The sequence below is a fragment of the Melospiza georgiana genome, chromosome 2 (assembly GCF_028018845.1).
Source record: "Melospiza georgiana isolate bMelGeo1 chromosome 2, bMelGeo1.pri, whole genome shotgun sequence".
NCBI lineage: Eukaryota > Metazoa > Chordata > Aves > Passeriformes > Passerellidae > Melospiza > Melospiza georgiana.
This window is the reverse complement of record NC_080431.1, coordinates 104,635,210-104,647,649: the sequence shown is the minus strand read 5'-3', so window position 1 is coordinate 104,647,649 and position 12,440 is coordinate 104,635,210. Positions and strand designations below refer to the sequence as shown.

The 12,440-nt window shown below is 35.2% G+C and overlaps 1 protein-coding gene across 1 annotated transcript in view; it reads left to right on the top strand.

Annotated features, from left to right (window-relative positions):
* Nucleotides 1-12,440, top strand: part of ADGRG2 (adhesion G protein-coupled receptor G2) — a 56,426-nt gene that overhangs the window by 32,619 nt on the left and 11,367 nt on the right. Inside the window, exons 7-17 of the mRNA XM_058045482.1 lie at nucleotides 723-767; nucleotides 2,668-2,715; nucleotides 3,266-3,333; nucleotides 4,894-4,967; nucleotides 5,790-5,829; nucleotides 5,953-5,987; nucleotides 7,321-7,403; nucleotides 8,045-8,105; nucleotides 8,596-9,284; nucleotides 10,030-10,228; nucleotides 10,553-10,709. Coding sequence (XP_057901465.1) covers nucleotides 723-767; nucleotides 2,668-2,715; nucleotides 3,266-3,333; nucleotides 4,894-4,967; nucleotides 5,790-5,829; nucleotides 5,953-5,987; nucleotides 7,321-7,403; nucleotides 8,045-8,105; nucleotides 8,596-9,284; nucleotides 10,030-10,228; nucleotides 10,553-10,709 — 1,499 coding nt within the window. The remainder of the gene's footprint in view (nucleotides 1-722; nucleotides 768-2,667; nucleotides 2,716-3,265; nucleotides 3,334-4,893; nucleotides 4,968-5,789; nucleotides 5,830-5,952; nucleotides 5,988-7,320; nucleotides 7,404-8,044; nucleotides 8,106-8,595; nucleotides 9,285-10,029; nucleotides 10,229-10,552; nucleotides 10,710-12,440) is intronic.

Genomic DNA, 12,440 nt, shown 5'->3' with positions numbered 1-12,440 from the left:
AATTATTTTCTTTCATGTTTTTAAAATTTGTATTTATCTGTAATTTCCATTTTAAGTCCGCATGATGATTACAGCTGAGGTGCATTTAACTGAGTTGTAAACCTTTCTTTTTCATTCAAAATATTGTATTGCTTACCAAAACCCAAACAGGGCAGATCATTCCTTGAAGACACTTACATATGTACTTGCAAGGAGTTGTAAAATAGGATCACAAAAGACTAGATCAGAAGAACTCATTACCCCTTCCTTTCCTGATTTTCCCATTTGAAACAAGGAGTAGTTTCATTCCATATCAGTATGAGTTCTTCCATGCCTTTATAGCACCTGGGCATCCTGCTGTTCTTCATTGTTGATTGAAAAACACATTTTTAGAACAGGATTCCTCCTATGCTGAAGTGCCCATGTAGAATAGGATAAATAGGAATCACTTTAAAAGCACCACTTTCTCCTCTGACCAACTGGGTGCCAGGAGTCACAGGCTCAGATGGGGATACAAACACTTAATTGGATGGGTCTTACTCCATTTGCTGCTTTTGCATTTCCTTCACTGAAAGTAACTTCATTTTCTTTAAAAATGTCAGGTGTTTACATCTTTCCTGGAAAGACAGAGTCTGAAATAGAAATAAGAATTTGTTTTTGTGATATGTGTATTTGTATTGCATGGGTTTTTTCCAAGTTAAAATGTGAAAAATCTTGACTTTTTTTTTTTTTTTTGGTAACAGAAGCCCTTACAACAACAGATTATTACTACTCCACCATCACACCAGGTAGGATTCATCTGTCACCACTGATCCACTGATAACATTTTTGTGCATCTCGATCTCAAATTTTAAGTGTGTGTGAATTCAGGAAGTTTGCTCCCAAATGTTTTTAGTATGCTTTTTACTTGGTATTGTGGTTTGTCATGTTAACAGTCTGCCTTACCTCACATTAATGTCTGGTTGAAGGCAGTGTTTGTCTAAAGGGCTGCATGTAGAAGAGTTTGGTTATTTTGTAAGTCAGAGCAGTAGTTTACCACAAAAATGTAAGAACCACAATCTCAGGGACCATGCTTGCTTAAAAAAAATCTTCATACATTTAGGAGATTGAAGCAATCTGAATACAGTCATTGTATTTGACCTCAGGACAGGCCCAGTAGGACTAGGAATAGACTGAATTGTATTTTTTAATTATCCACATAGAAGCTCAGTAGCCCCATTACAGTGGATTTGCCCTGAGTAAGTGCAAGGGGAAGAAGAACTGCCTTGGAGCCTTAATGGCAAGGATAGTTTGACTGTGTGAACACGACCTGCAGAAACATTGCAGCTGTGTTATCTGATGCTTTCAGGGGACTGGAAGCCCTAGTGATCTTTGATCAGTATTTTATCCTCCACACTGCTAATCTATTTTTTTGCATTTTGGTGGCATTTTGGGTACTTTGCATGGAAAAAGGAGCTGATGTCAATAATTTGTGGCATTTTCAGATTTTGTGTTGGGTTTTTATAAGGTGTTATCTATGTAGTAAATAATTTTGATAATTTTTTATATTGACATTTGATTATTGTTTATCAGTTATTTATGAGCACTTTACTTTTTAAGGATTGTTTAAAAAAGGCAGTATACAAGTTTTGTAACTATTTCACTGCCAACAAAAGGCAAGGCAAATTTAGGATCATAGAATTGTTAAGGTTGGAAAATACCTCTAAGATAATCAAGTCCAACCATTAAATTTATTTGATTCTAAACTGCTATCTGAATTTTTTTTCCCTAACAATTTGAATATTGCCACCAGCTTACAGTCTGTAACCTCTGGTGGCTTATTTATTGATAGCGATAAAATTAATAAAGCAGCAAACTTTTATAGTCACATGTTTGCACCACAGGGAAGGTGAAAAAAATTCCCTTCTCATTTGGTACTAACTAATGATAACAGCAGAAAAAATAGAATTTGTTTTTTTCTGTTAATGGAGGCCAATCCATCTGCTTAAGTGAGGGAAGTTCTTTTAATGAACAAGTGTAGGAGTTTTGTCTTGGATGCAAATATCTTTCCAGTGCCTTATTTTGAAATTACAACAGAGTGGTCTGTTTACAGTACCCTAATTTAGGATCACTGTTATTTCTCAGCAGTGTAGGTTGTATTAAAAATATGGAAAATATGGAGCAGCCAAAAGCTTGCTGTAACTAAATGAAGGCATGTTCTGCTAGATAAGAGTGTACATGGTTGCTGTCATCATAGCTTGAATTCCATCAGGTAGAACAGTTTTAGCTTTGTGCTATCATATGGAGCCATTGTAGGGGCCTCAGAAGAAGATAATATGCTGCCTAGTGATTGAATTATGTGATAATTAAAGAGCCTATTAATTTTATGCTGGTTTCCATTTCTATTTAAATTTTTTTAAAAAAAATTGTGACCCCTTGCATATAAGTCTTCTGTCAAAACTGTTGCAGAAAATTACTCAACATTAATTAATCAAAGGCAGCGTATTTCTGAATACTAAGACTTGGAAAATGTCATGGTAAGTGCTTAGAGAGTTGAAGCCTAGAAAATATGTCAAGTACTTCCAGAAGATAAATTTCAAACACTGGAATGATTGTAAATACTTATATTGAATTATGTTGTGTGATTATATTTAAGTTGAAGGTTTTTAATCAGTAGTTGTTTGGTTTTTTCCCCCAACAAATCTATAGCAGGAGAAACCATTGTATGCAACATAACACGTGCCTGTAATTATTCAGGTTAGTGGTTTTCTTTTCCCTTTTTTTACATAAAATATTATCCAGCTATTTTATACACTGAGTAATGAAGCAATGTTTACTTGCCATGTAAAAGCCAGTTCTGTAATAAATTTCCTTGTAAATTTAAAGAGATTTTATATTAATTCAAAAAATATTAAAGGTGGGGAGGTTAAGAAGTGTTTAGACTCTTGTACTCTTGATCTTTGGTTTCTCATCAGTAGCACACAATTGCACATAAGAATTGTGAAAATAACCCCAAGAAACAAGTAAGCTAAGGAGTTCTATTTATAGTAATATGAAGTGCAGTTTTTCTGTTTTGGGAAAAGATTACCTGGAAGGAATATATGGAAAATAATGAAGCTGTTGGACTAGTTCATTTGTTGAAATAGGTGAAAAGATGGAAGAAAAATTGCAAAAGTAGATAAGCTAGTGCAAGTGTTCTTATTTCCCTTATATCAAAACACAAGACAGTAAGTTTTGCAATTCTCAAAAAATTTTACATTGTGTGTTTTAACATCGATTTTCCTAACTTTTTTACTTTTGGTTTTAGTTTTCTATGTGGGCAAGGTGAAACTTCGGGCAAGTGAAGAAAGTAATGCATCACTAAATGTAGAAATAGTAAGTATTCTTTATTCTAAAACTTTATGGTAAGGAAGGTTGAAGTGAATTTCTTTGTCTACACTTTAAATAAGTGGATTCTTGCTGTGTTTGCAGTACAAGATACTATTTGCAGTGAATGGAACAGCTCTGTTTCAAATAGCTGCTTTGCGGCTGAATTTTAAAATTCCAGCTAAGTAACCTTCCTACAGTAAGGACCTGTATTCTCTACATAGCCACTGAGAGGAGGGGAAGCCCTGGGTAATCTCAAGAATTTACATTTAGACACACAAGATCTTCCTCTGGAGATGACTTTAGGCACTTGCATTTGGAAGATGAGCATCACTACATGGCAACTATTTGGGTACAATTAAAGTTGGATTATATCCTTGAATAATTCATACTGAGATTTTCATATGGCTGTGGCTTTTTGTGTACTTTTTCAATTATGCTTTTGCATGATCATTCTGGTTTTTGGCTTGTGGTTACTGAGTTATTAATTTTGCAATAGGCTTATGTGACATGAGTGTGTCCATTTATACAACACAAGAGAGGTAGTGTCATGCATGGCAAGGACCATATAGATGACCCAGTAAAGGTAATAATATGAGGATGAGAATTTTTAGTTGTTACAGATCGAAAATGAGGGGAGGAAAAACGAAGGACCTTGTATCTTTATCCTACACATCCCTGTCAGCCCTCAGCCTGAGATTTCACATGCCAGTCCCTGAAAGCATGAGAGCAGTCAGCAATGTTAGCAAGAGAAGAGCTGCTGCACATGGGGTATCAGGTTTGGGCAGGGATATGCCCCTGGCCAAAGCCACCTCCACATTCTGTTGTGTTTCAGTGGTGATAATGCCTACTGAAACTGTCCTGGCATGGTAACATTACACCTACAGCTTCTGGTAAAACTGGTTTCCATCTCTTGAAACTCTTGCTTTTTAGAAGAATATTTCTTAGGGGAAGTCAATGCCATGTATGTTAGATGATGTTTTTCCTCATGGCCCTTTCTGTTTGCACAAAATGTAAAAATAACCAGTAATGCTTAATCTCTATAAGAATACAAAGAATACATCTATAGAAAGGGCTCTTAGGTAAACCTCACTGTATCCCCAGACCCCAATGCTAGGTCATACTTGTTTAGCTCAGTTTTATCATGTCTTTCACTACAGTTCTTGACTTCTCACTGCCAGTATTCTGTCATCTGTTATTTATGTCATTAATGAAGCTTGCCCTGTTGTTGCACTTAGAGTTAGAAAATCCATTCAGTGTCTGGAGTAAGCTGTCTTTGTTGCAAACTAAGCCAAACCCCTCTTTTTCTGGCATAAGACATGAGGAGTTTACTGTCCTTTTGCCCTATCTTTCACAAAGATTTTGGGGTGTGATCTATACTAGATCAACAATTCCTTCAATAAATTGTGACAATAATGTCGTGGTAAATACTTGTTGCAGTGTATTCATGAGAAAACACGCTTCTTATCTTTGTAATTTCAGCCTATGAAAATGTGTGAAATGAACAATTTTCTTTTAAGGCTAAAAATTACTGGTTGTACTTAGCTGTGGGATCTTTTTTCCTAACAGATTAATAACATAACCACCCACAATCAAGTAAAAAAAATCATTGAAATTCCAGCACATACCCCACAAGAACTGAGGTGAGTAATTCTGTATAAGAATTGAAATCTTTATTATATTTGAAAAAGATGAAGTGAGACCTTCCATGTGTTGAGTGGACTTAGTGTTATTCCTGCACATTAAAAATTTCAAAATTTCTAAGTTCTTGCTCTTTAACATAAAGTTCATGCTGGTTAGAATACTCTTAATTAGTTTATGTACCACTGGAGTTTCTTTTAAAAAATGGTGCACCAAATGTTTGTTATAATTTAAGGATTCAGTTTATCTGGTAGGAAATGATGAAGAGAACTTTCCTAGCTGCACGTTCTTTAATAAATATTCTTGAAGTCATATCTATGGGGTTTTTTTGGTTTCATTTTTTCTTTCCCAGTCTTTTTAAGGAGAGGTTTGAATGAGTGAATATTTCCCAAACTTACCCTGAAAACCAAAAGATGTGGGTGGCCAAGAAATTTTGTTTATAGAAGAAATCTGTATTTCTTACTCATTCTATTTCTGTGGTTTTGAGTATAAATTTAGAATTGTATTCCAAGTAATGCTTGGCAAAAGGGAGCATTAAGATTTATCTTCTGCTCTTATTCTGTAAATAACCTTTACAATGGGTTGATGTTCAAATGTGATGACAGAGGTTTAAATTTGGTTTGTGTAGTAACTAATAAAAGTCAGCTCTTAAAATGTTTAATGCTGGGGGTTTTACAGTAGTACAACTGGCCTGACTTTAAAAAATCATTGATTAACTGGAAAAATGTTTTTTTCTCTGTAATTGTTTTTTAAATTAAATTGTTGTAATTGTTTTTAGAAACATAACTAAATATCCTCCCTAACAGTAATATTTTATTTTAAAGCATTTCAGAGTTCAACAAAACCTTGCAAGCAGTAAGTGAGGTAAGATTATTGATTGTTGTTACTCTCTGGAAAACTTTTTTTCCAACTTACTTCTGATAAAGCGTCAGTCCTGATTTCTCCTTATAAACCTTTTTTTTTTTCTGTTTTCATTTGTCATTACAGTCCTCTGTTATGGAATGCAGTGCAGAAAACCAGAGGTTTGTTTTTAAATTTTTAAAGAAAAAATATTTAAAAGCTCATATATCGTCTTGTGATATGTGAAGTATGCATGGCTCTTTAGCAGAAGAAAATGACAAACTCTCTAGGAAGTTCAGAAGTTCAAGAAACAGGCTGGAGAAATATGTATAGGTTAACAAAGAAATTCTCATTTCTGATTATTGTCCTGGCATTAGTGATTTTGAAAAAGCCTTTTAGAATTTGCTGATTTCATTTAACCCAAATGTGTTGCTTCTCATTAGTCTTCTGCTGAAGCTCAGGCTTCCCTGCCATATTTCTTCTGCACCTTGATATTACCTGAGTCATGTAACTGGGAGCACCAGGATTCCAGAACCTGTGAATGCACTGCAATCTTTATGAGGGATTTACTTGAGGCATCCCAAGTTGCTGTTCTTCAGCTTGGGGAACCAACCATCCTTGGGGTAGGGGGAGCCTGAGGAAGTAAACAGTTCAGAGTCTGGAAACCATGGATGATCAGAATGGCAAAGCTGCTCCAGAGAGGTGATCCTAGAAACCCTAAAAAGTAGATGATATCTCAGTTTAATTGCTACTCACCATCAGATCATTCTTTAAAATTATCAGCTTGGAAACGCTGTATTCTAAACCAAAATGAAACTTGATTTCCCCAAATGCTTGAATCTGGACTTTATTTTCCTGGATTAGGATGAAAGAAAAGTCCAAAAGCCTCAAATAAAATAGAAAGTAGTCAGATCACCCCTTCATGTCATATACTGGCAGTTGCTAGAGTAATCTTTTAATTCTTAAGAGCTGGAAAGAAACCTTTTCATTCATCTCTATGTTTGCATTTGCTGAATATAAAAGATTTCCTGGAAGTTCCCTAGTTTAGGCAGGGCTTCAAGTCCTTGAACTGTAGTTGTAAGGATGGATTTACATACTGGAATGGGTCACTGAAGTTCTCTCTAAAGTCAAGAGAGAATGCTGGCTTCCTCTGGTGGTGGAGGTTTCATGAACACTGGCATATTTACACTAACAGAAGAGATTACGTTGTTATCCTTACAAAATTCTCAACTCTTTAATGACCAACATTGATCAGGAAGGACTCCATTTAAGAATTGACACAGTAGAGAGAAGGGACAATAAGTGCCACAAACTGATTATTGTGCTTTTAATCAGCCTGGCATAGTGGTTTATGTGCATGAAAAATGTGCCCAAATCTGGCAGAGCCTAGGAATAATGTGCTTTCACACTTAGCATTTGTACTAATATGCTTTAATTTAGCATTTGGTGTTACTTCTGTTAGAAAGATGAGGCAGCTCTGCTTCTTGAGTCTTAGGCTTTTTTCTTCTCTTTTAGTACACATTGCAATTTCATAATGAAGCTGGCTGAGAGAGAGAATATAAGCAGTTTAACACAAAAGGCAAAAATAAGTCAACTTGGTAAGTTGTGCTTTAAACACAGTCTCATCACAATTTTATGTAAAGATGTGGTCTTCAAGTAACTAAAAAGACAAAATAGTTACCATTGGATCAAAATATTTTTGGTTTTGAGCAATATAAATGCTTAAAAATGGAGCCTTCTTATTTTTGGGGGTGTATGAGATAGAAATAACTTATTAAAATATTCTAGTATAAAATTGCCAGCTACTTTAATAGAGCATACTTTGAAAGGATTAGGTGTAAATTAAGATGAGAACATAAATGTCTTGCTGAAATGACAATCTCAATTGAAAGGGTTGCTAAGTAGCCAACCTTTCTTAGTGATATTGTGACAGGATGGAGTATTGGCTCATACCATTTGTCTCTGTTTCAAAGCTGTTGTGTTGCATTTTGGGTTGTTTAAAATTTAAAAAAAAAGAGAAATCTGAACTTGTCAGACATTGAACAAAAATCTGGTGGTATGGCAATATTCTGACTGGTCAAGAGTTCTGTTGTTTTGCAAAACTAGTTTGAGAACAAACTTCAAAATAAATTATGCGGTACATACTATTGTTTAAAGACATTACACACATGGTTAAATATTCTACTTAATGGTATTAGCAGTTTTTATGCTTAAGGATAATGCTTCTTTGTCATCTCAGATCAGTGCTGCTGTTCATCACTGAAGTACTGTTCCTTGACTGCTGAAGAATTACGAATGTAGTAAGTGTAAATACAAAATTTGATTTCCTAATTTCCTAAATTTCCTAATACATGGCTAGAGTCAACTTCCATGCTTCAGTGTAATAGTCAGAAAGGACTCCACAAGAAAAAACTGACAGGCATTTTCCAGTGTAGCTCCTTCCTCTTTCCAGCCTCTTTCCCTTCCCTCCCTTCTTATCCTTTTTTTTATTTTTTGCTGTGATGCATCTAGCTTTTGTGTTCAACAACAGCTCACCCTCAGAGCAGGCAGCAAAGGCAGTAGTAGTATTTGTTTATAGACTTGCTAGTTAACAACTACAGCAATAGAGAATGTAAGAACCTTCTAAGTATTAGAGCATGAAACATCCAATCAGATTGATTTTAAAATATACATTATTATTAGTACATCCATACAATTTTTATATATATTCCTCTATTATAACTTGTTTTCTTTAAAATAGAAAAAATATTAAACTTAACCTGGATTTTTGTACCTTTTTTTCTTTTACAGTACTATACAAGTGCCACCTCATTTTATATGGGTTCCTTCCCCTCATTCTCCTTCTCTCCCTAAAAAGACTTTCCTCAAATCTAATTCTTTTACTCCCCCCACTATGCTTTCTGCCAAACAAAGCTCCACACTTAGACCACTGATCCCACCATACACAGAAATTTATTTTTCTGGAACTCTTTCCACATCTCCCCTTACAAGCCCTCTCTCTGAAAACTCTATGCCTTCCACCAGTGTTACCACTACACGCTCCTCTTCCGAGTCTCTTGCTCAGCCTACCATGCCAACTTTTTCTTCCATAACTTCCAACAAATCCATCACTGTTCCCATACCTGCAACAAAATCTGTCACTAATACTGCTTTCTCAATTAAATCTGATGCCTCACACCTAAACAAGACTGTTACAATACTTTCTCCTTCTGTAGGTTACACTAAACATCCTTCTCTTTCTTCTTCTAAGCCTCACAAACTTGCAATTTTAAATCGCCCCTTTGAGGCTATCACCGATTCTGTTGCACAAATTCCACCTGCTTCAAACCAACCTATATCTGCTCACAGAAATGTCAGTACAGTACCTATTGTTCCCCTTACTCCTTTCACAATATCTTTGACCCCTACTGCTAGTCCTGTCAACCGTTCTGTGTCAGCTTCTCGTCCTCATTCTACTGCTGATGGCCATGGGAACTCAGGTAAATATGAAAAGAGATCTTTTTCAACTTAAATGGTTCTGTCATTCTGTTCTGTGTGAAAACCCTGAGACAACTTTCACTTGATGTATTTTAAAATAAATTCTGATGCCTTTGGACATGGTGAGTGATAGCTCACCCTAGTGCTCACCCTACACTGTTGTTTGTAACTGTCATAGGTGGGTACAGTGCTCAATTCCCATTAGAACAAATGTCTTTTGGACAGAAAAAATTAAGTCAGAGGGCAAGGTAGATTTTTTTAAAAAAACTAACCTAATATTTAAAATACTGCACAGTAATGTTGGATCATCCTTAAAATATTGTTATTGACTGGGAATATTCTTAGGGGCTATGTATTTTCTTATGAAAATTCTACACAAGCTTCTTTTCAAATTGCTGACACTATGTTGATTTTACTCTACATTGAGGCATTCAGTGGCTAAAAATTCAAAATAATAGGTTATTTAATATATTAAATATATTTAATATATTAATGGTCTGATATGAGGAACTTTGAAATCAATAAAACATTAATTTCATGTTGTCAGTTTGAAAGCTTGCTTTATGTTTTCATGAGATTTAAATTACCACTGTCTGCAAAGTAGCTGATAGGGAGAAATTACATGACTTGTTGAGAACCCTTATGGGTAGTGATACAATTTTTTAATCAAGAGAACTGTTTAATTTTTCTGCTTCTCCAAGCTTACATCATTTGTTGAACACAATGTTTAACTTTTATTTGTCGCAGGAAAAACCCTTTCAGCTACCACAAATATAACTTCTGTGCACACCACCATTAGTATCGCCACAGCTGAGCAAATCGTGTCCAAAATAGAAAATGATTTAGCAGCTGGAAAAATAGAGCCAAAAGATGTAGAAAGGATGGTTGGTGAGGTGAGCACTATCCTCACTGCTTCTCAGCCATTGCCACCACGAATTTCTAACAGGTAGGTCATTTGGCAATAGATTACAGGAGTGTTGTATTTACTGTCTTGAAAAATTGGCTTCAGCAAGTTTCACTTTTTCATAATCACAATTCAGAAGAATATTTCTTGTTCTTTTATGTAGTTATTCAAAATGGAAGGACTATCATTCTAATGTTACCAGCTTTACTATAATATAATGCCATGGAAAATGGTGTGGTATTTTTGTTGACACCTTAATAAGTGATCATTTTGCATTATACTCAGGTTATTGCTCCATAATCATAACTTGCTTGAGAATTTTGGATGTATGTGGTTGGTAATACTAAGTATGCTTTTTCTTAACAGAATTATAAAGCTGGTGGACTATATTGGCTTAAAACTAAACTTATCAACATCATCTGCTAAATTTGTCTCCCCTTCCTTGGCTCTGGCAGTTGTCCAAACCAACAGAATCCGCTCCAACGAAATGTCTTTTGCTGTCCAGGACTCAGCTGATCTCCAGGTTACAAAATACTTACAATACCTACAAATTGTCAAACATTTATTTTAAAGTATTTATGGTTTTATAATTAGAGGAACATGTGTTTGTTTATGTCAGTGTCAGGATCTTTACTTCATGTTAGTTTCAGACTTTTTTTAAGCCCTTCCAGTTTTTCCTTTAATTTTCAACTGTGTAAATAGGTGTAAAAGAGAGCTGACTTAGCAGAAACTGGCAGAACTAATAAGCTGTTGGAGAGGGTACAGCTAGAACACCAGAATGGACAAAGTGCTTGGCAGAATAACTTTGCCTCAAGCCCCCTGAATTATGAATCATTTATTCAACCACCATGACAGTGCTGAAATTTGTCAAGGAGTGTTGCCAGATGGCTTCATCTGTTAGAAGGAAATAATTGTAGAGGGCTCCAGAAAAGAGCTATTATGTATGTTGCTTGGATAATGATGCTCAGAACATTTGTCACTAATGGCATCTCACCAAGAAAGAAGTGCTTAGAAAGTTTGGTTGGATCCCCTTTATCTCATGCAAAACCTCCCTCCTGACAGAGAAAATAATGGACAATACCAGCCTTGGAGGCTTAAGCAAGGAGAGATGGAAAGTTTTGGACCAATTTTGACACATTCTGCCTCCTCAGAGAAGAAAATAGCTTAATGTATCGTAAGCCATATGTAGTACTGGAACTTTTCTGTGTTACTGAAAATTATATAAATGTTTAAGATTTGAGTTCTTTTCTATTTCTTAGCAATATATATAGTGCATGAATGTGAGATGTTTAGGAGATGCTAGTGCTGACATACAGATATTTGCTAAGGAATGATTTTTGCTTTCATGGCATTGGCAATGAAATACTGAGAATTTTCAATAAGTATCATCTATCTCAAACTAGAGCAACAGGAGTGCTTTTGTGGAATTGACTCAGGATTTCTTTGATGGCTGTCTACACTAGTGATCTCCAAAGTGGGGTTTGAGTACCCCAGGGTGTGCAAACGACAGTCCAGTGCAGTGCAGGAAAATGCATTTATATTTATATTTTATAATAAATAAAAAAATACATTTTTAGAAGTAATTTTTAATCTCCTTAATTTAAAAAAATATTTTATAAATTGCATAATATATTAGTAAAGTAATTCATATATGTAACTTATGGATAGGTATATACTGGGGTTCATGCTCAAAAATTTTTAGGGGATGCATGATCAACAACATTTAGAGTGAGCTGGTCTAAGCAGATGAGTTAAATCACATTGTTAGGGCACTTTGGGGAGTTCACACTGTTACTCTAATTACACCCATTCTTTCAATACTCAGAGAATTTCTTTCTGCAGTACTACTAATGTTTCCCATCTCCCAGGAACTCTGAGGTGATGATATTTGTATGTAAAGGACTAATGTATGACAGGAATGTTGAGAGATTCTGTACTAAACAAAGCTCCCTGGCCTGTAAGCACAGGAAATAAAATGTGCAGCACATAAAATGGGTGAAAGTTCAGATCTCTTTTTGTACAGTATAAGATCACTGAGCTCTTGAGGTACCTGAATTGTAGCTTATCCAGTTTACTTTTGTAATTTTTGCCAGATGATCAAAAAGTTAGGGTTTATGTTCTTATCTAAGAATATAAACTTAACCTTCTGAACATGAAAATGTATTGACAAATAATGGCTGTTTTCACTTTTTCTGAATTCTGACATACTCCCTACAGGGTATAAAATTCTTTGCAGGCTTTCAAGCTGTTGATC